General features: G+C 35.5%; 1 protein-coding gene across 7 annotated transcripts in view; it reads left to right on the top strand.

Moving 5' to 3' along the window:
• The first annotated feature begins 914 nt into the window (after window positions 1-914).
• baiap2b (BAR/IMD domain containing adaptor protein 2b) overlaps window positions 915-23,914 on the top strand; it is a 69,761-nt gene continuing 46,761 nt past the window's right edge. For 4 of the 7 annotated variants that reach the window (XM_073827807.1, XM_073827811.1, XM_073827810.1 and 1 more), the window contains exons 1-2: window positions 917-1,312; window positions 23,370-23,445. In XM_073827807.1, coding sequence (XP_073683908.1) covers window positions 1,241-1,312; window positions 23,370-23,445 — 148 coding nt within the window. In that variant the 5' untranslated portion in view covers window positions 917-1,240. Of the gene's footprint in view, window positions 1,313-23,369; window positions 23,446-23,914 lie in introns of all 7 variants that reach the window. The other 3 variants (XM_073827813.1, XM_073827812.1, XM_073827808.1) reach the window with 3 other exon arrangements.

Raw genomic sequence — 23,914 nt, 5'->3', positions numbered from 1 at the left:
GACGTTCCAAACCCATAAAACCTTCGTTCATCTACAGAAGTCAATTAAAGATATTTTTGATAAAATTTGAGAACTCTCTGGCCCTCCGTATAGACAGCAAGGGTGCTACCACGGTCAAAGCACAAAAACGCAGTAAGGACATCATTAAAATGGTCCATGTGACATCAGTAGTTCAACCATAATTTACAAAGCTATGAGAAGACTTTTTGTGCGCAAAAAAATAAATAAAAACAATGACTTTATTCAACAATTCTTATCCTCCGCATCACAGTAGCTTCATTATGGAGAGTATCACGACGGTCAGAAAGCTCTCAGATTTCATCAAAAATATCTTAATTAGTTTTTTGAAGATGAACGAAGGCCTTGCCAGTTTGGAATGACATGGGTGTAAACTATGACATTTGGGTAAACTATCCCTTTAAATTTGCTGTCAGACTGAAATAAACTTGTATGTTCAGTTCCTCAAGTGAGTCGTTTACAGTTATGAACAAAATAATTGTGTGTGGAAAAAAATTACTGTACACGATTTAAATGACATAAAAATCTAATTTCCAGTATTTTTTAATTATTTTATATTGCATTAGTTTATTTTTAGATTTATAATTATGATTCAATAATGATTGTTGGTTAGGGTTAGGGTTTTTACCGACTCGGTTCAATGAATGATTCAGTGACTCGCTCACTGTCGTCACCTACTGGCGAACGACGTAAACTGAAGAAAGGGATCTTTTAGTGAAGAGGGATTCAAAGATTCAGTTCACTGAAATGAATCAAAATCCCCCAATAAAGAGGGGGTCCTAGAATTCAGGAACAGACTGTTCCGGACACCACTCTATTATGACAAGAGTATACACTGCAGGCACGCCACACATTGCTGTAGTAAATGGTCTCACATCCGCAGCTCTGTCACTGTCCGCGTTTTATGGTCAAGCGAACGCTCCTGTTCCCGTCGCGCCGCTCGCTCTCAGCGTAGAAGGTGAACAAGGAGAGGCGGAGTCCGTTTGAATATCCAGCGCAGTTCCAGTGACGAGGATAAACGCGTACGGTGGATTCCCGCCACTCCGGCGGCTGCGCGTGGGCACCAGTGAGAGAGTTCCATATAAAAGCTCCCGCATCATCCTCTGCCACCGACACTCTCTGTTTGAGTGAAACAGTGTCTTCTCCTCCTCCTTCTCATCCTCTCCTCCTCCCGTGTTTTCTCGGAAACATTATCCTGCGGTAGAAATTCAAATTCTCGTCTATGGTTCTGACTCAAGCTTCCAAAATGTCCCGGACCGACGAGGTGCACCGTATAACGGAGAATGTCTATAAGGTGAGTTTCACTATTATTGTATCAGGCAGCCTTATACAATTTCTCTGCATTTATTATATTCTATATAATCTGTCCCAGCGTTATTCATTCATGTTGTAACCTTGATACAACATTTAAATACAAAGGTTTTCTTTTTAAAAGTTACTTGCTGATTAATAACTTGCTTAAAGGGACAGTTCACTCAGAAATGAACATTGTGTCATCATTTACTCATTCTCATGCTGTTACAAACGTGTCAGTTTCTTTTCTGGGACACAAGCTGAAATCGTAGGCAGTATATGACGGCTCTTATATTGTGATTGGTGACTGAATCGGTGATTCTAACTAAGTAAATAATGGCTAAATGTATATTTTGTAGTGACATATCCCTTTAAATAATGCAAACTAGAGGCTCCTGTAATTAACAGCAGAAATAGCTGGTTTCAGTGTAGAACCAGTTTAGCCAAATACTTGAATCTGTCCTCTGTACTTCACTGGGACATGTGAGTTTCGGGTGCCTAGTCTGATTTCATCACTTGTATGTGTAGAAAGTAAACATTTCAAGTGTTGTAGTAACTTCATTTTTGGAATTTTTGAAAAGCTTAATTGTTTGCCCTGGCTTTGAAAGTGTTAGTGTGTTAGTGTGTGTTTGTAACCATGGATTTGTTTTGCTCTAAATGAGTTCTCGGTTGGTAATGTGGTACGAAACTGATTGTGTAAAACAGATGGAGCATATCTGAGTCCCATCAGGAAAGAGTTACTAATGCACTTCCATGGATCCCCACAGCACACGCACAAGAACGTCCATTTACTTCTTTTCTCTGCCAGCGTTTCCCTCGTGGAGCTCATGTCTGTTGTAGCGTACCTCTTTGAAACCACCTGACTCACCAAACTAAACCTTGGTGGCTGCTGAGACTGACCCAGTGAAGCGTGTTAGTCCAATCCTGCAGACATCTGTTAAGGGACTTTAATGTTTAGGCTGTTAATTCCAACCCATGGAGCTAATATCCTTGGCTGGAGAATGAAGGGACACTATTATTACTTGGACAGAGGCAGCGTTTTTCTGAGCTTTTAACTTTTTGTTTGGGGTCAGAGGAAAACCGAGTGTTTTGCCTGAAACCATGTAGCAAATGCACTTTTGAAGGTGATATTTCATTGTGATATGTGAAAATGAGACATCATGGCATATGCAGGACATTTTGTCCTATGTGAATGTGATGACAAATATCATGCCTTTTATTAATCTATGTAATGCTGCAGTGTGACAATGTTTTTTAATGAACAAATAGTAAAAAATATGAGGTGATAAAACTTGTATGATTATAATTATATTTTAAATTAAAACAATATGTTGATAAAAATGGTATAAAATAGTTTCAGATAAAGTATGCTACATTATATATAATTTTTAAATTATGTAACATATATGATAATATATACTTGCATTTTTAGTGGTTTGATGTTGTCAAAAACTAAACTTGAAAGTATATGACTTTGCATATACAATACCAGTCAAAAGTTTTTGAACAGTAGGATTTTTAATGTTTTTTAGAAAAATTTGAAAATATTTTTAGTTTTTTAAAATACCTGTTTTCTGTTTGAAAATATATTCAAAAATGTATTTTTTTTCCTGTGATCTAAGCTAAAAGCTAAACTTTCAGCATCATTACTCCAGCTTTCAGTGTCACATGATCATTCAGAAATCTAATTCTAATATGCTTATTTGCTGTTCAAGAAACATTTTTATTATTATTAATATTATCAATATTTAAAACAGTTGAGTAATTTTTTTCAGGATTCTTTGATGAATAGAAAGATCCAAAGATCAGCATTTATCTGAAACAAAAAGCTTTTGTAACATTATATAAAACTGTAACATTGTAAGATTTATATAAAGCAAATCAGAATGTTAGAATGATTTCTGAAGGATAATTTTACTGGAGTAATGATGCTAAAAATTCAGATTTGAAATCACAGGAATAAATAAAAATTAAAATCTATTCAAACAGAAAATAGTTATTTTGAATAGTAAAAATATTTCAGAATTTTACCGTTGTATGGCTGTACTTTGGATCAAATAAATGCAGGCTTGGTGAGCAGAAGAGACTGAGGTGGGACTAACTGTTCAAAAACTTTTGACTGGTAGTAAATATGCAAAGTCATATACTGCATATACTGACTGGAGTACATAGTGTATATATAGGCTTTAGAAAAAACATGTGATTAGTCAAACATGTGCCTGTGTGTTTATAAGGAAATGAAAACCACATTTGACACGAGTGCATATAGTATGTAAGCTAACAGGAATGCTGTTCTAACTTAGAAAGGCTCGTGAGGTGGAAGTTAAAACAAGGTTGTGATAATATCTGAAGGAGGAAGTTAGTTGCCATGTACTGTAAGTCTTTGAGTCTGGAGAAACATTTTTCACGAGCTTAGAAAAGTTGTGTAACCAGCCAAAAGAAAAGCTTTAGTTTAATAACTGGGTGTTTCTTGACCACATAATCCTCCTTCAGGATTATTTTGCATGCATTAGTATTATCTTCTTGTCAAAGGCAGAAGTTTCAATGTATTTACAGTGAAACCATTTCCAATATAATGACCTTTGATGAAAAATTTGACATTTTCCTAGTGGATTGTACTTGATTGATTGTTTTAGGATTAACTAAAGACATCAAGCTTACGTATTTCCAATTTTCGATCATAGATAGGATGATTGTATGTAGGATTAACCCATAATTTATTAAATCTACTACTTCAAAAACCTATATTAAGACAGTTTAGAAAATAATCAGCGGTAGACGATTTTCTATTAGGGATCATTATTTTAATGTCCTGTAGCTTTGAGAGTTGAGAACTCAGTGAGAAGTCATGGCCAATGTTACCTCTAGCTTTGAGCATTAAGGTTGTTTTGTTCTTTCAGACTCTAAGTGGGAGGATATTCATTCCTCATTGGGTCTCTTGGCTTCTTTAGGCTCTGTGATTTGTATAATTATGGGTATTGTGAGGCCCCAGTGGGGTTCTCTATTATAAGAAATAAAGAGACAGCGGATGAAGCGGAGCGATAAACTGCACTCACAGATAGAAAAAAATGAAGTAGTGGGCCATTTGACAGCATCAGGCATCATCTTTCACATCAGCGGTTCACAACCAGAGGGTTGTGACCCAGAAATGCTGGTCTGTTCTGTCACGGACATCAGGACGAAAAACTGTTGAACGCAAATCATAATATACAATGCAAGGTTATCATTCATTGTTGAGGTAGCGAAATATGTAGGCTTATCAACTACTACAAAGGGCTGAGAAAATGGTCGCTGTATCTTTGGTTGTTGATATCAAAGGTTGAGAGTCTGGTAAAACTCTGCCAAACCAAGCTCCTGGAGGGCCACAGTCTTGCAGAGTTTAGCTCCAACACAATTTGTTTCAACACACCTACCTTTAGTTTTCAGGTAATCCTGAAGACCTTGATTAGTTGGTTAACTGTTTTTAATTAAACTCTGCAGGGCTGTGGTCCTATAGGAACTGAGTTTGACATCCTTGCTTTGCATTATTTTGTAGTGATGCACCAAAGAGGGCCCTATGAAATCCGTTTTTTACATTTTTCTGGATTAATTTTTTTTCTGTTTAAATTTGTCTAGATTCTGTTTTAATGGTTAAATAACAATGTATTAATCAAAAACCATGTCTAATTAATTTTAAGTCATGAAACTTACAAGATTAAACAGCAATTTATTAAAAGTTTAACAAAAAATAATTTTTAAGACTCTGTGAAATATTTTTATTTTTTTCTCAAATTCCGTTTTTCTATTTTAAATTTTATGGATTCAGTTTTTTCAGTTTTAAGTTTTTCTAATCTCAGTTTTAATAATTAAATTCAATTTTATTAATCAAAAAACATGTCTAATTAACTGAAATCATGAAACTTACAATATTAAATAGCCATTTATTAGAAGTTTAACAAAAAAAATAATTTTTAAGGCCCTGTGAAATATTTTTTATTTTTTTCTAAAATTCCGTTTTTCCATTTTAATTTTTCTGGATTCAGTTTTTTTTTCTGTTTTAATTTTTCTAAACTCAGTTTTAATGATTAAATTAGATTTTATTTATCAAAAAACATGTCTAATTAACTGAAATCATAAAACTTATAATATTAAATAGCCATTTATTAAAAGTTTAACGAAATTACATTTTGTTAATTTTGCTGTTTTATTTTTTCTCAAATTCTGTTTTCCATAAATTTTTCTGGATTCCATCTTAATGGTTTCATTAAATATTAATAATCAAAAGCAACACTAATTCATAGATTTTATAAGAAAAAATAACTTTATTATTGTGTATTTACATTTTTCTGCTAAATAAATGTTTTAAATAATTTTCCGGTAAATATTCCTATTTTAGTAAAAGTAATAGTTTTAATTAGTAATACTAGTACAATAATTACATTAGGTAATATTTCTGTCACAGTTTCTTCAAGTTAAACCAAACTTTTATTTTGTAAAAAAGACCTTTAAGTTTCTGTATATATGACAATTCTGTGACATTCTGCATTATACAGTAAATTCTGTTTTATGGATTTCACAATTACACCTGCATTTACTGCATCACGGAAATCAAAATTCTTCTGTTTCTTAGTAGGACGTAGCCAAATTTGAGAGATGCCAACATAGATGGATTACTCAGACCAAATGGGCTTCTCAAACCATGAACAAATTGTTCTAGTATTCTAGGTAGTAAGTGGATTCACTTGAATTAGTAGTAAACCACTTAAACTAGTATTCTAGTATAGTTGGGCCTATTGAATTTCATTCTTTTTTGTGGTTACTTTTGTACAATTTTGCTACTGTTAGGCTGGCTACTTGATATCCAAAGTAAAAGCTAGGTCCTTATGCAAATATATTTGTGACCCTGGACCACAAAACCAGTCATAAGGTTAAATTTTACAAAACTGAGATATATACATCATATGAAAGTTCAATAAATAAGCTTTCTATTGGTGTATAGTTTGTTAGGATAGGACAATATTTGGCCGAGATACATCTATTTGAAAATCTGGAATCTAAGGGTGCAAAAAAATCAAAATACTGAGAAAATCACCTTTAAAGTTGTCCAAATTAATTTCTTAACAATGCATATTACTAATCAAAAATTACATTTTGATATATTTACAGTAGGAATTTTACAAAAAATCTTAATGTAACATGATCTTTACTTAATTTCCTAATGATTTTTGACATAAAAGAAAAATCAAAAATTTTGACCCATGCAATGTATTTTTGGCTATTGCTACAAATATACCCCAGCGACTTAAGACTGGTTTTGTGGTCCAGGGTCACATTTGAGAAATATTGTTTGTCACATTTTCTACACTGATTTTTGGGAAAAAGGGCACAAAAGGTGCAAAGTGTGTGTAGATGCTGAATGACAGGCATGTCAGTTTTGTGGAAATCTGTAGAAATTCATATCATTTATTGCATGTCTTATGTTAAAGACTACTATTCTTTGTCCTACTTCATGTGTGATTTCGGGAGTGTGTCGATATGTATGTTTGTGTGTACGCCTGGCAGCTGCTTAGTAATCCCACAGGACCCTGGGAGCTCAAATCCATCCGTCTGCACTTACGAGTGACTCAGCCTGCATCTGCCAGTGTGTGTGGGCAGTGTCTCACGGCCAATGGAGTATGTGTGTCAGTACGTGCATGTGCCTCTGTCTCCGTGTGGGTAGTGTCTCGCAGACCGAACGGTCTGGGTTGTGAGAATGTGCCTCTGCCAAAGCGTAGGGGTTGTGAGTGAGTTCAGCTTTGTGTGTGCCCACGGTGAGTAGGACACTCAGACCTCAAAGATATTGTCATCTGTTTGGAGGCTGTTTCCTTCGTACCACGCTGCACTGCCCACAACTTGTCCACATGTCCACGCTTGAAGTGGCCTCTTACTGGCCTGCACTTCTTTGGTGTAGATACACTATATTGCCAAAAGTATTGGGACACCCCTTTTAATGAACAGGTTTGACTACTTTAGTCATTTTCATGAGTACAAATCTTCAATTTTAAGCATATAATGATATTCTAGGGAATTGTGTGCTTCTAATTTTATAGTAACAGTTTGGACAGGACCCTATTCTATTCTATCATGACATTAGGCAAGGTTCAAAAAGAAATGATTGATTCAGTCAGTCGGGAAGAACTTGAGAGGTCTGCATAAAGCCAAGCCCTAATCCCGGCTGAACACCTCTGGTGTGATTTTAAATGAAATGCCAAAAACTCATCACCAATGACTTGTACATACGCTACATGGGACAAAAGTATTGGGACACCCCCTTCTTTAGAACAGAAAAAGGCACTTTCAAAACTGTGGCAACAAATATGGAAACACACTTATTGCATTTAAAAATTGTAATTCCATCTCTGTTGCAACAGTTTTGGATTTGTCTAAAATGACTGTACCCATACATACAAGTCGTTGGTGTTTGGTGATGAGTTTTTAGCTCAAGGTCTGCATTTAAAGTCACACCAGAGGTGTTCAGCTGGGATTATGACTTGGCTTTTTGCAGACCAGTCAAGTTCTTCCACATTGACTGAATCAATCATTTTTCTATTAACATTGCCTTATGCACAGAGGTGTGGTCATGTTAGAATAGAAAAGGCTCCTATCCAAACTGTTGCTATAAAATTAGAAGCACACAATTCCCTAGAATACAATTATATGCTTAAACATTGAGATTTGTACAGTAATTTGAATTACTAAAATAGTCAAACCTGTTCATTAGAAGGGGGTGTACCAATACTTTTGGCAATATAGTGTGTCTCAATTGCACATATATATATATATATATATATTTTTTGTCCCTTTACCCTCCAAACAGATGACTAATACTACTGGTAAAACGGTCAACGATCACCTTTAAGTCACATTTAATGACAACGAAACAGTACTTAGAGCAGTTTCTTTGTTTGAAGGATCTCTACCTGGTTCCAAAATCAACAATATCTCTGTGTGTGTGTTTGTTTTGTGTTCAGGTGTGTGTTCTTAATAAAATGAAGTGGATTGTCAGGGCGGTGCGGGTTTGCTCTGGGTATTGGGTGAGGTCAATAGGCTTTTCGTTTATAAACTGTGTTTTTATTTCCCAAACTCATATGCATGGCAATTAGAAAAGCACAGTATGCGTCCCATTGCGCCCTGGTTTTGGCGTTATATAACGAGCCCTAGTTTCAACTTTTCCTCTTATCTCAGTCCAAGTCATCTGGAGAGCCTTAAAAGAATATAGATGTCATTAAAAAGCTGTCCTAAATAATTTTTTGTGTGTTTGTTTTTGTGCTGTAAACTGTCAGATCGAAGACAGATGGTAGCTTAACAGCATGTTGGACGAAAGCTGTTGGACTGTGTGTTTTTGCGTCTGTGTTTTTGACTGTCTCTGTACCTCTAAAGAGAATGGGATTCTTAGTTGAGACATAGAGAAGTAGATCATAAAAGCTCCGTAAAGGGCAAAGCTTACGACTTTATGCAAAAACCTGGTTCTTACAGATGGCCGCATTATGAATGTGCCGCCTTTCTTCATTATGCCATGTTTTATTTATTAATTTATGTCCTGCTTTCTGGACTCTTGCTGAATACCACAGTGACCTCTGTTGTTGTTTTTCTACATTGAAAATACATTTTCACAGTTTATTGGATATGAATCCAAAAGTTTTAATTTTTCTAAACTTTGATTAATTTAAATTTTATTAATCAGAAAACATGTCTAATTAACTGAAATCATGAAGCTTACAATATTAAAGTGCCATTTATTAGAAGTTTAACCAAAATTAAAATTTTAAGGCCCTGTGAAATATTTTTAGTTTTTTTCTCAAATTTTGTTTTTCCATTTTAATTTTTCTGGATTCAGTTTTTGTCTTTTTTAATTTTTCTAAACTCAGTTTTAATGATTAAATTAGAGTTTATTCATCAAAAAACATGTCTAATTAACTGAAATCATGAAACTTATAATATTAAATAGCCATTTAATAAAAATTACATTTTGTTAATTTTGTCGTTTAATTTTTTGTCCATCTGAAATCCATCTAGTAATGAGAGGCATATGTGTTAACCCGGACTATATATTGGCTAATGTTTAGATAAATGAATCTGGATCAGTGTTAACAGTTTCTGATTGGCTCATCATTCAAATTAATATTAGTTCTAAAGCTGTTTCTGTACTCATATCAATACATTATGTAGTTATAATAACATAATTTATAAAATAAGTAATGAGCCACTCCTGCACTCCTTGTTTGATTCATTTCTCTTCAGCACTCATTGAGAGCGACCTTACATGCAGAGCTGTCATTTAGCAATTACTGGCATCTATTTTATGACAAAATAAATGGTTAAGTCTAGTAATTCCACATAATATAGGCTTACATGTCATTCACACCAAAGACAACAACTATAATGACTATAATGATAATTTTTTTTCCAAATTCTTTTTTTTCCCCAATTTTTTTTAAATTCCATTTTTCTAGACTCTGTTTTTATTGGTAAATTAAAAAAATATGAACTGAAAAGCGTTTCAAATTAATTGAAATCATGAAACTTACACAATTTAACTGCAATTTAATAAAAGTTTAACAAAAATGCACTTTTAAGGCCTATAAAATTCATTTTTATTAAAATTCAGTTTTATTATTTACCAAATCCTGTGTTTTCCATTCATTTTCTGGATTCTATTGTAATGGTTTCGTTAAATTTTAGTAATCTTAGTAATTTTAGTAATTTATATATATATAATAAATATATATATATATATATATATATATATATATATATATATATATATATATATATAAATTACTAAAATTACTAAGATTACTATATATATATATATATATATTTATATATTAAATTTTTTTTCTCTCTGAAATACCAATGTTGTGTATTTACATTTATCTGGTAAATATTACTTAAACAATAATGTTTCAATAATAATTGTAGTAGTAGTAGTAGTAGTAGTAGTAGTAGTAGTACTATTACATTAAGTAATATATTTCTGTCACAATTTCTTCAAGTTAAACCTATTTTAACGGATTGCTGTAAAGACCTTTAAGTTTCTGGTAGTTTTTCTCAAAAGAAACAGTAAAATACTCATGAAGTGACTCTCAGAGCAGTCCTTGAGATTATGTTTATGTGTTCATGTTCTCATATATTAAGATGGCAGAGGCTAAAACACTGTAAGTGTCACATGTGCTTCAGTATGTGCGTAGCAGACACATTCATGACAACAAAATTTACTCAGAGACAAAAAGAACATGCAAGATGCAAATTTAAATTGTATTTATGCAGCTTAAAATTTACAGACACATTTTGATTTAAGTGTGTAGACCTAGTTTTGATTTATTCATCAAAATTGATCAAATTCTGTGACATTCTGCATTATACAGTACCCTAAATTCCATTTTTATGACTGCTTTCAGCCATTCTGTCTGCATTTTCCGCATTGCGGAAATCATAGGGCCCTAATAACAGCACAGATGACCAATATCATTGGAATCACTTTTAGAACAAATGTTTTAAGCTGATTAATGATAAAAAAACATTGACAGACAATCAAAATCCATTCTACATTAAAGAGCTTGAACTTTTAATAAGTAGTAGACGATCATCCTTGCAGTATCATTCTTGGTGTCAACAGGCCTTTAGTCAGTGCTTAGTATAACATGACATTGTATTTTTGTTGGTGTGGTGTTGTGGTTAAAGTTAGGGGTTAGAGCCAAGGGTTGGTAGTAACCAGATAAAAGTGTTTTATGTGTATACCCAGATGGAGAGAGAGACGGCACTGTTGTCTCTGTGTGATTTGTAGGTGAGAGGCAGGCCAGCTGTTTGAATGTCAGCGATGATGAAAGAGTGAATGAGAAAAAGAGGAGGGCAAGATTTTATTTTGCCAGCAGCGCACCAGATTATTGTGTCCTCACAGGCACAAAATGTTTTTGCCTTTCATATAAAAGTCACACAGATAGACTCCTAGAGCACTAAACAGAGACATCTGTGTGCTCTAATGAATCCTTTTATAATCATTTAGAATTTAATGGCCTCTAAAGTCTGAGTGATTATAAAGAAATTCATTAAAACAATGGTTGAAATAACATTTTGTACCTCTCACAGGAGCTTGATGTTAAAAACCACTCCAGATTTATTGATAAAACATATCTAATGGTACAAATGCTCAGAGTATTTTGGTCCTTAATGCATCTCTTTTGACATTTATTTTCAGGGCTGTGATAGCTTTCTCTCAAACTCAAAGGTGATCTGCTTATGTGACAATATTTTGGGTCCATCCCACTTAATTCCATTCTAATGTGGGCTAATGTGGGTCCTTTGGCAGCCATTATGGATATAATGTGAGCGGTCTGTTTCTGTCATGCCTGTTATGAATAGATACTGGCAGGGCAAACGTATGGCCTACTACTGTCATGCCTGCCAGGTGGAGTGGTTTGAGTGGGTACCAGAGTGAGGACGGAGGTGGATTGGCAAGGAATGAGAGAAATTTCAATATCCCTGATGCACAAACGTGTAAGGTTACAGTGATGAGATTCTATATTTGTCTTGGTTGTCCCACAAATTGCAAATTCACCTTGCAAATGATGTGGTAGCAGTCTAACGGGGTGAATCTCATGTAGGGCTGCAACGATTCGTCGACGTTGTCGACAAAAATCGATAATAGAAATAGTCGACAATGAATTTCATTGTCGATGTTGTCGCCAGACATGTTTTCTCCGACCGAGTGAGGCATCTCTCTGCCGAGAGTCGCACATAGGCATTAGCTTCTATGCTGAGCGATAACATACAGAAATGGCGGCGTCCAATGCACTGAATGCAGCAGCTGCGCGTACCAAAACACGCCCGTTTCACACATACTCCGTCTGCAGTGCGTATTTTTTTTCCACACCCATGTTAACGGATTACAACGTTCACAATGTACGGACTGTAAACGCGTTCTGTGTGAGCGCAAAACGAGGCCGTGCTGCTTCTGCACCGCATACGTAACGCACACGGACTGTAGACGCAATGCAGACTGAGTATGTGTGAAACAGGCATAAAGTTTGGGAGCATTTTAGCCTGCTACGGCGAATAAAAAGATTACCTGCATGGTTTGTAAAGCAGTCCTTGTGCATCACGGCAGCACCTCTGTGATGCACGAACATTTAAAGAGAAAGCACGTCGGACAGTTAAATGAAACCAGTTTGGCTGGCCTCGGTAAGATTTAAATAACATGGAAGCCAATACGTTTTGTTTTGGATATACATGTTTGTTTACGGTATTATTGCTGCTGATGTGCCTGCCCCTGGTTTACAGGAAGAAAATGTTTACTTGATTTTAATTTATTTTTTCTTATAAAACAAATGTGCCTGTCCTTTAAAAAGATTATAGAGTTTCTTAATTTATGCATTTATGTCTGTACTGACCGATTACTGTGCCTAAATGGTTTTAGACAGGGCATTTTTATTTACTTTTAGTATGAATTGGCCTATCAGCAGCAAAGTTCAATAAAATATGCATTTTTCATTGAAGTACCCCCTTCTTTCTTGTATTTACTATAATTTTCCACATAATTAAAGCAATCTCATGCTAAATTTGAGAAAAATTGAATAATTATCCGATTAGTCGACTAATCGTTTCAATAGTCGGTGACTAGTCGACTATTAAAATAGTCGTTAGTTGCAGCCCTAATCTCATGCTATTATTAAGAAATGTCTGAGAATATTCATCTGATATTTCAGGCACGAATCAAAAGAAAAAAAATGAAATTATATTTTACATACTATATATATATATATATATATATATATATATATATATATATATATATATATATACAGTTGAACTCAAAAGTTTACATACACCTTGCAGAATCTGCAAAATATAAATTATTTTACTAAAATAAGAGGGATCATACAAAATCCATGTTATTTTTTATTTAGTACTGACCTGAATAAGATATCCAACATAAAAGACAGTTACATGTAGCGCACAAGAGAAAATAACAGTTGGATTTTTAAAAAATGACCCCATTCAAAAGTTTACATCCCCTTGATTCTTAATACTGTGTTGTTTCCTGAATGATCCACAGCTGTGTTTTTTGGTTTAGTGATTTAGTGATTCTTTGGTTTTTCAGCATTTTTGTGTATTTTAACCCTTTCCAACAATGACTGTATGATTTTGAGATCCATCTTTTCACACTGAGGACAACTGAGTATTAAGAATCCACCCACTGGCTCTTAATGCATTGTCTTTCCTTCAGGAGCACCGTGAGAATTTGAGCCTTCTGTAATAATTACATATGAGTCCCTCAGTTGTCCTCAGTGTGAAAAGATGGATCTCAAAATCATATATTCATTGTAGGAATGTATTCAAATACACAAAAATGCTGAAAAGAATTTGTGGGACCTGAAGGAATTTTCTGATGAACAGCGGCCAGTTTAACTGTTCAGGACAAACAAGGGACTTCAAGAATGAAGTGTATGTAAACTTTTGAACAGGGTCATTTTGATAAATTCAGCTATTATTTTGTCTTTTGGACTATATGTAAATGTCTTTTATGTAAAATATCTTATTCAGGTCAGCACTAAATAAAATAATTTACATTGTGTATCTAAACATTTAACTATATTACAGTATTTTTAGTATTACAGTATATTGAAGTAATAAGAATTAGTTTTTTGCATTATAGTAATGAGAATTTAATTGTCATGAAAACCTTATAATGGAAAAAAAAAACCCTAATGGACAAGCAAAATATAATTTCTTATTTTTATTTTGGTGTTTTTCACAGTTAGAGAGGGCAAGAGGAGGAATACAGTAGAATGAGAGACACTGATTGAAGGTGAGAGGAAGGGGAACGGTTTGACGTATGTGTGTTTGAGACAGGAGGGGATAATTGGGAAATGCTGCAATCTCTGCTGTGACATTTCATTCGAGATCTCATGGGAAGGTACACCAACAGAGACGAAACTGCAGGAATCCACACACACACACACACACACACACACACCCCCCCATTATATACATTCATTATAGACAGACACATGTAGCAGCACACGCATCTCAGCCGTATTCATCATTGTCTCCTTTCACTGAAACTGAAATCGTGATTCACTCATTTCTCATGTGCTTTTCTGTGAATGGATTGAGGTGTTGGGACAGAGGGGGAACACACTGTTCCTTCAGTCAAAGGTAAGAAGTTCTAGCTGCACAAACTCCCCCTCCTGCTGCGATCCGATGGTACGATCCAAACGTGCGGGGAATAGGAATGCACTGTAGCAGAGAGTATTGCGGGGGAATTCCGACACAACCATATATGGGCAAGGAAGTCATTCTCTCTCCATCTCACCTCTCCAAGCTCACTCTGAAGTGGGATGCACTCAGTGCTGATGTTCACGGTGAACTCGCGCAGGCACACATACACCCACGCACGCACACAGACAGCCTCATCTGAAATGTAAATTGGTAAGATCAGCGCCAGGGCGGCTTGTAGGAGTGAGACAGCTGTAACTGAATGACTTGCAGCACCCGCAGTGGACATGCAAACATCTTTGTCCATGTGGGAAGATGGAGGCAGCCTCTGCAGAACACCCAGATCTCAGATCAGAATCTTGCTGTTAGCGTCGTAGTGTAATAAAATGGTAATACTGATCTCAACTCTGTGTTTTCTAGAAGCTTTATGAAGGAAGAGGTTAAATACCAGTCCTTTGGTTCGACTAAATAGAATTAAAAAGAGATCTTTTATCAGTATTGTGACGTACATCTGAGTCAAATTATTGAGAAAGTAAGATTACTCTTTTCAATAGAAGATCAAGTAATGACATTATGATTAATAATTACTAGCGTTGTCAAATCAATTAATAAGAATGAATCGCATCCAAAATTAAAGTTTATGTTTACACCTACAGTTGGTCAAAAGTTTACATACACTTTGCAGAATCTGCAAAATGTTAATTATTTTACCAAAATAAGAGGCAGGGCTTGACATTAACTTTTTGAGGCACTTGTCCTTCGGACAAGTAAATTTATGTTTCACTTGTCCATGCACAAAAGTCACTTGTCCGGGTAAAGATTTATAATATCACTTTTTTTTTTTTTTTTGCTAATGCAGAATTCATTGAAAGCATCCAAACACTATCAATATTAATACAATTCAGTTGAAACAGTAGAAAGGAACGTAGAAGTAGAAAGGAACAGTAGAAGGATCTCCAGACTCATAGTATAATACAAAGTAATACTTTGCACGCTGATGTGCACAGTGTATCACCAGATGTAGTGGTGACTCTTGGTGAAAAAAAATAAAACTATCTATCCGACAGACGCCACAGAACATTTCTCCGTCTTCATAAATAACCCAGTCGAATTCATCTTTCCATTTGGTTACAAATTTTCGTTCCCGTTTGAACTCATATGGTGCTGTAGGTGTAAGGCAGGGCTCGAAATTAACTTTTTTACTTGGTAGCACTGGTGCTCCCAACTTTAAAAAGTTAGGAGCATCCCAAAAAATGTAGGAGCACCCAATTTCTTTTTAGTTATGCACCGATCTTGATTCTTCATGGCCGATTCTGATTAACTGACATCTGACAGACGCCTGCCAGATGTTTGTACACAGCAGATGCTTTCCAGATCAAGAGATCTTTATCAGACATCTTGCAGACGTACATGTGCTATCTGAGCCGCGTTGTATTGACACGGAGGCGGCAGAATTGTATCTGACAGAATGTGCGCTGTAGCACGAAATATACTATATTTCTTCAAAAGCAGATTGTGGAAACCTTTTAATTGTCCACAATAAAAATAAAATCGTCATTTCACACACCCCTAATTGCAGTTTGTGCAACGCCGGAACAGGGTTTGGTTGAGAGAGAGAGAGAGAGAGAGAGAGAGAAAAACGTCCGGTTCTAAGTTAAGCGGAGCACAGTTTCAGTGACAGGGAATGATTGACGGCTCAGGGCTCGCAAAATGTCAAAATCTCTGGTAGCCCTTCGGGCAGGTACTCATCAGAATTTGATAGCCCAAAAATTAATTTAACTAGCCCAAATAAAAAAAAGAAATTTTTTAAAAATATAGAAAATCAGATAGGAGTCTAAATGTCAATCAAAAATGTTTTCAATACACAAATATAAATAAATATCAAAGAAAGAATTTTATTTCACCATTTAGTGTAGCTGCAGAATTTTAAAATATCAATTTAAGGCAATTTATGATCCTTTTTTTTAAGAGCTGCACAAGTTAAATGAACAGTATGAGTGGGGTTGGACAATGTACGGTAGAATATCAAGCCATAAAATTACATGATTTATAATTCAGATACAGACACAAAAAACAAAATATCTAATACAATGGCATTTCAACCTTTATACCATTAAAAGGGATAAATCAAGTATATAATTTCTTATTTATATAAGATATATAACATTAGTATTACTTAATTGTTTAGATTTTTAAAAGGCAAATTAAATTATTTCACACTTACACATGGATCGATAATTCCAATAATTTGACCATAAACAGCTGAAAAAATGTATTGAAAATAAATTAATTTGTTTGTCACGAGGGGGTGCTTTAGGAGCGCTGAAATACTACGGTTTCCATAGTAACAGCTGTACACAAACCAGCACTAACGCCGTTTTATCAGACATGAAATGACAATGCAAACGACATGTTTCTGAGGACAGTCTGTTCCCGTCAGATACATTCATATGAAGACATCCGTGCAGCGTTTTGACTTTGAAACGTACAGCGTGCATATTTATTCAATGACATCATTGCCTTGAAGATTTATCCAAACCTATCGCGATCGTCTTTCCGTCTCTTAAACTTATACGTTAATCAAGACTTTTAGTCTTGTACTTCTAGTCAGTAGTTAGGCTAGCGACAGTTTTGAAACCGAGTCGCACCACACTCATTTCTCTCACTCGCACAAATGCTTTCAAATGTAATTTGAGGTCGCACAGATTAATTTATCGCAATTTAGAGAGAGAGAGAGAGAGAGAGAGAGAGAGAGAGAGAGAGAGAGAGACGTCAGAGCGACGTCAGAGCGGCCAAAGCGTCAACAAGCTTCCTCGTACTTTTTGACAAGAGTTCTTGACGGGGCGGCCAGAGCTTCTTTGCAGCTCAAGTCGGCGGCGGTGTGAACGTACAGTAACTTCACGAGCAGGTCTTTTCCGTTCCGTGTGTGTGTGTGTGTGTGTGTGTGTGTGTGTGTGTGTGTGTGTGTGTGTGTGTGTGTGTGTGTCGGCGCGCTGCGCTCTCTGTTCAATATTCCGCTCGGTGTTTGCACTGCACGTTCTGCTCTGTCGTTAACGGCATATAACGTTAATTAACATGGCATTTTATTTTGTTTGAAATTTAACTTGTCCAGTCGGACAACCAATTTTCTCTTCCACTTGTCCTACAAAAAATCCACTTGTCCCGGACAAGCGGACAAGCCTTAATGTCGAGCCCTGAGAGGGATCATACAAAATGCATGTTATTACACCTTGTATTTAAATACACAAAAATGCTAAAAAAAATAACAATAAAAAAAGAATTTGTGGGACCTGAAGGAATTTTCTGATGAACAACTGCTAGTTTAACTGTTCAGGACAAGCAAGGGACTTCAAGAATCAAGTGTATGTCATTTTTATAAATTCAGCTATTATTTTCTCTTGTGGACTATATTTTAAACATCTTTTATGTAAAATATCTTATTCAGATCAGTATTAAATAAAAAAATAACATGCATTTTATATGATCCCTCTTATTTTGGTAAAATAATTAACATTTTACAGATTCTACATGGTGTATGTAAACTTCAACTGTACATAAGTATGAACATAAAGCTTCTGATCATAAGATGTAGGCACTCTATGCATTGCATATTGCTTTTACATTTCTTACAGTGTGTATGTGTGAGACAAAGCTAAAATGTGTTGTTTACTAGATGATCTTACAATATGTAAATCACAGCGCTTCAAGGTGCAAAGGGTCTTTCTGAACAAGCAAAAGCGTGTCTAGCTGGAAAAATACATACAGTATTTAAAATCAGGATTACCTTGAGCTTCTAGTTATTTAGCGAGTGAAACTTCCTGCCCACGTTTAGTTTGTTGTTCTCTATAAACTTGCATAATAATGGCATAAAGTTGCGAATTTGTGTCTTTGGAGTGTGAAAATGTTTGAATGTCATGCAGTGACATTCATACAGTCTGATGTAAGTGTCCAAAGGCCCACTGTGTATCATTCTGACAAGCGTATTAATTACAGAACTGATTTTTAGGTAATTTCCAGCATTGCACAATTAAATTAATTGACAGTGCAATGCAATGCTTTGAGTAGAAGGTTAGCCCTTGAAAATCAACCCTGACATTTGGGTTCAAAAACCTACTCAGACACACTGATTAATACACATCATCATTATCCATTTCCCCCACTCAATAGTCCTGAAGCTGTAGGACTCAAGAGCATTACATAACCCTGAACAGCAGCAAGCCTTAACCAGACTGCAACTTACATCAGTGGCCATACGGCTGCTTTAACCATGGTTTACTGTGTTTACATAAAGATGAAAATGACCACTTTTGTGTAACCACCTGACATTGAAGCATAGATTGTTATTGGACTGACACACACACACACACACACACACACACACACACACACACACACTCACACGCACGCAGACGCAAGAGTTGATTACATTCATCAATCTTCTCCAAGCGGTCTGAGACTGCAGCTGCATTAGTTTCACACCACAGGTTTGTGTTGTAGCAGGTTTATAAGAGTGTGTTTGTGGTAAATGAGGCATGTTTACAACCCTGCTAGTTCAACAAATACTAACCGTACTTCCATTTCTCAACATATTACCATGACAAAGCCAGACTGTGTGCGTGTTTTCACAGAAAATCATGCACTGAACATTTTTGGCTGCGTATTTCTGCTGATGTGGTTGGATATCTGTTAATGGAGTGTGGAAATGGTGCTTCATTTGGTATTCTGCACTCATTTATAAAAAAGGGAAAATTATACATTTCCTTCTGCGACTATCTGCATTATCTAATTAAAGCATTTTATGTAAGCGCACCTTCATTTCAGGGGGAGCGAGAAATTCCCCCAGCTGTTTTTGAACGAGGTCCGGCTGATAGAATATGCATCAATATGAAATCTTGCTCATTAGTTTAGACTATTAATTACGTCCTAATGAACATGTCTGTAATGAAGTGCTGAAAAATGACATGGTAATCTGTGTTTAGTGTCTGGCAGAGCCACACCGAAGAAAATGACACCTAATCGGGGGTTTGGTTGCTCTCGTTCATGCTTGTTAAACATAGATTGATTGCTGTGGGACTAGTCAAGAAAAGAGAGTTTTCCCAGTGGAGTGTTTTTAATGCTTTTAATGATTAGATGTTGGGTGGACATCAGCTTGGCACTGGTTCATGTATAATGCTGATTTCTCTAGGACAGAGCTCTCTGGAAACTGTTTGGGGAGAGGAAAATAGTTTGGCTTAGTGATATTTAGTCTTTCTAATGTATATAGAATGGATGAGATTTGCAGTGCATTGCATTCTGATCATTTACTCCCTTGTGATTGCTTTATGTTTAACCACAGCACTTAAGTAGGACGTTATGATATTATACTGAAATTATACAGCTCAGCAATTATGTTTTACTAAAGCACCCTGGTCGTTGTATGAATACCAGTTGTATATTTCACCTCATGAATGCGATCATGTGCTTTCATCTTATAGGAATGTGGTGCAGTGAGGTCTATCAAACTATGTTTGTGTAATTCCTTTCTTGATGAAAACATGCCAGCTGTGTTTGCACCCAGCCATGAATTTCTCCTGTGCTTTTATTTCCTTCTCATCTCTTCTGCTGGTGTTTATTTGTTGGTCCGCGTTTTCTTTTTCCTCTATAAGGATTTTATAACCAAGATTAGTACCGCTGGACAGACTCGGCTGTATGATTGCATGTGGCAGATGATGAATTACATAAGAAATAATTGTGAGTTGAGATGTTGTTAGATAAGACGTGACAGTGAGAGAAAGACAAGGAGGTTTATGAATCATTTATTTGGGGTTGAGTTAGTTGCCCTGTCTGTTTCTGCTCTCAGTTTTTTCTTCATTGTTCAGCTTATCAATATTGTTTTTAGCTTTTATTTGTGTATTTATAAGTGTATATAATAATTATAAAAATGTGACCTTGGACCACGAAACCAGTCATAAGTAGCATTGGTATTTTTGTAGCAATAGCCAACGATATATTGTATGGGTCAAAATTATTGATTTTTCTTTAATGTCAAAAATCATTAGGATATTAAGAACATGTTCCATGAAGATATTTTGTAAATTTCCTACCATAAATGTATAAAAACTTAATTCTTGATTAGTAATATGCATGGCTAAGAACTTCATTTGGACAGTATTTCTCAATATTTAGATTTTTTAGATTTTCGAATAGTTGTATCTCAGCCAAATATTGTCCTATGGAAATCTTATTTATTCAGCTTTTAGATGATGTGTAAATTTAAAAAAAATGACCCTTATGACTGGTTTTGTGGTCCAGGGTCACATATACACTATCCTGCAAAAGCTTGGGGAGACTAAGATTCAAACTTCCTATTCATCAAAGAATCCTGAAATAAAATGCATTTCAGTTTCCACAAAAATATTAAGCAGCACAACTGTTTTCAATATTGATAATAAGGAAGATAATCTTAAGAAATGTTTCTTGAGAATAGGGGTCAACTGATTATCGGCCTTGCCGATATTAAGCATTTTTATGGTTATTGGTATCGGTCATTTTCAAAACCAATTTGCCAATAAAATAATTTAAAAGCATTTGAAAAAAGTTTTTGTCAGAGCCCATTTTATTCTTAAGTTTGACATTAATTTTCATTTTTACACCAGACACATATATCGGTTCAAAATATCAGTTATCGCTTTACTTGATCTGTAATAAAGCCCTAAAAAACACATATCGGTCAACCCCTACTTGAGAACCAAATCAACATTTTTACATGATTTCTGAAGAATCATGTGACACTAAAGATCAAAGCTGCTAAAATATTTCAAAAGATTGCTGTTTAACACAACTGTTTAAAAAAATTACAGAGAACTTATAATAGAAAATAGTGTACAAATATCATAATATTTATTCTAATTTCATATTGTCAAATAAAAACATTTCAGATTTTAAAAAATGTATTAATTGCATGCCCCTTTTTTGGTACAGTCCATTTATGGAGCATCACATACAGATTGAAGAACTCTCTCTTTGTCCTCATTTTCACTGGAAACCTGCTTTCATTGTAACTGGAGCAGAGGGGGGAGGGATTTGGGATATTCCCAAGCAATCAGTTTACTGTCGACCTTAATTGAGTTCATAAACAACTCCAATTCTGTTAAACCTAGAGTGGAGACTTCCATTCATATAGCTTCATTCTCTCTCCACAGCTGCCACAGTATCTGTATTGTGCTGTGTTTTATTGTTTTCTTTTTTTACATCCTCTGTTCTTCAACCTTCTTAGACTCTGTCTCCTGGTATACTCTTTTTGAACCCTTCCTCTGTCCCTTTATATGCTGCCCTGTTATTTTCAAAGCCTGTAGAATCAAGAACAACGTGACTCTGGGGAAAATGTTCTTAGAACAAATTTGTCAGGTCACGATATAGCATGAGATTTTACTCTGAATGGAGCAGCAAAGCTCTTTTGAGAAGAAGAGGTCTCCTCATTGAGGAGCTTCAGCTGAAATGAATAGATTTTAAAGGGCATCTCTTAATGTTGGATTATGTGAGTCAGGCTGTGGGTAGATCTCCACACACTCCCACAATCCTGTGCCCACCAGCGACAAAGAAACGGCAAATCCCAACTGGCATGATGCCCTCCGAGTCTTACTAATGAGAGTGTCCTGAAAGGTGGGGGCGTGCAAGCTCTGGCTCGCTCTTTCTCTCTCTCTCTCTCCATCTTTTCTTGGTATCTGCACATGCAATGTATCTTCATATCCAAACCTATCCCCAATTACTTTATTGTAATATAAACTTAGAAACAGAAGGTCACCGGTTTAATTAAAGTTAAGGTCAAAAATTTACATACCCCTTTCAGAATCTGCTAAATAAAGGGATCATGCAAAATGCATGTTATTGCTTATTTAGTACTGACCTGAATAAGATATTTCACATAAAATATGTTTACATATGGTCCACAAGAGAAAATAATAGTTGAATTGATAAAAAATACCCCATTCAAAAGTTTACATACACTTGATTCTTAATACTGTGTTGTTACCTGAATGATCCACAGCTGTGTTTTTTTGTTTAGTGATAGTTGTTCATAAGGCACATGTTTGTCCTGAACAGTTAAACTGCCTGCTGTTCTTCAGAAAAATCCTTCAGGTGCCATAAATTATTTGGTTTTCCAGCATTTTTGTGTATTTGAACCCTTTCCAACAATGACTGTATGATTTTGAGATCCATCTTTTCACTCGGAGGACAAAGGGACTCATTGAGGGATGCATTAAGAGCCAGGGGGTGAAAACTTTTTGTATATGAAATTTTATTTTATCTTGTGGGAGACATGTAACTATCTTCTGTAGATTTTGAAGGGCAGTACTAAATGAAAAAAATGTGATATTTAGGCAAAATAAGAAAAATACCTCCATACACGTCTCCATTCTGTTCAAAAGTTTTCACCCCCTGGCTCTTAATTAATCGCTTTTCCTTCTGGAGCATCAGTGAGCATTTGAACCTTCTCTAATAGTTGAATATGAGTCCCTAAGTTGTCCTCAGTGTGAAAAATCATACAGTCATTGTTGGAAAGGGTTAAAATACACAAAAACTCCTGGAAAACCAAAGAATCAGTTTAACTGTTTAGGACAAACAGGGGACTGATGAACAACTATCACTAAACAAAAACAACACAGCTGTGAATCATTTAGGTAACAACGCAGTATTAAGAATCAAAGGGTGTAAACTTTTGACCTCAACTGTATCTGAATCCGTATGAGATGTGACTTGCCATTGTGTTTGTCCCATTGGAGAATGACTGCTAAATGGTGACTGCTGCTGTGCTGACTAAAGCTGTGCTATTTCTGTTTCAGTCCATCATGGAGCAGTTCAACCCTTGTTTAAGGAACTTTGTTGCCATGGGGAAGACTTACGAGAAGGCCCTCTCCAGTGAGTACATCAGCGGCTTGTTCGTTATTACTCTTGCAGGCAATGAGCCAGCAATTCAAGCTCTTGTTTCATTGGTCTGCTTTAATTTACGAGAAGAAATTGCTTGAAATTCATGCTTACAGGAAGCACCACTCCTTGGTTGCATACACCCTTCTCGACTAGCATCTGGGATTTGTTATAGCTAAAATAAAAATTCTTGTTGTTTAAATGTTCGTTGAATGTTTGTTAAGAATTAATGTCTTTGTTTGTGGGACTGAAGACTTCCTGTTACATGTCTAAATCCATTTGCACCCTGAAATCCCTAAACATCCATCCGGTTCATGCATGTTGCATCTCCTGAACTGTCACATACATGTAACCAGTGACAATTGATGATGTATTTTTGTTCTGTGTGCGGACCTTCATGTGTGTTTTCGAGATGTTGACTGGGCAAGGTCAAGGACGTAGGCATTTCGGAGCAAAAATATGC

The sequence above is a fragment of the Garra rufa genome, chromosome 22 (genome assembly GCF_049309525.1).
Source record: "Garra rufa chromosome 22, GarRuf1.0, whole genome shotgun sequence".
Lineage (NCBI taxonomy): Eukaryota > Metazoa > Chordata > Actinopteri > Cypriniformes > Cyprinidae > Garra > Garra rufa.
The sequence above is the reverse complement of the archived record's forward strand: the minus strand, read 5'-3'. Positions and strand labels throughout refer to the sequence as shown.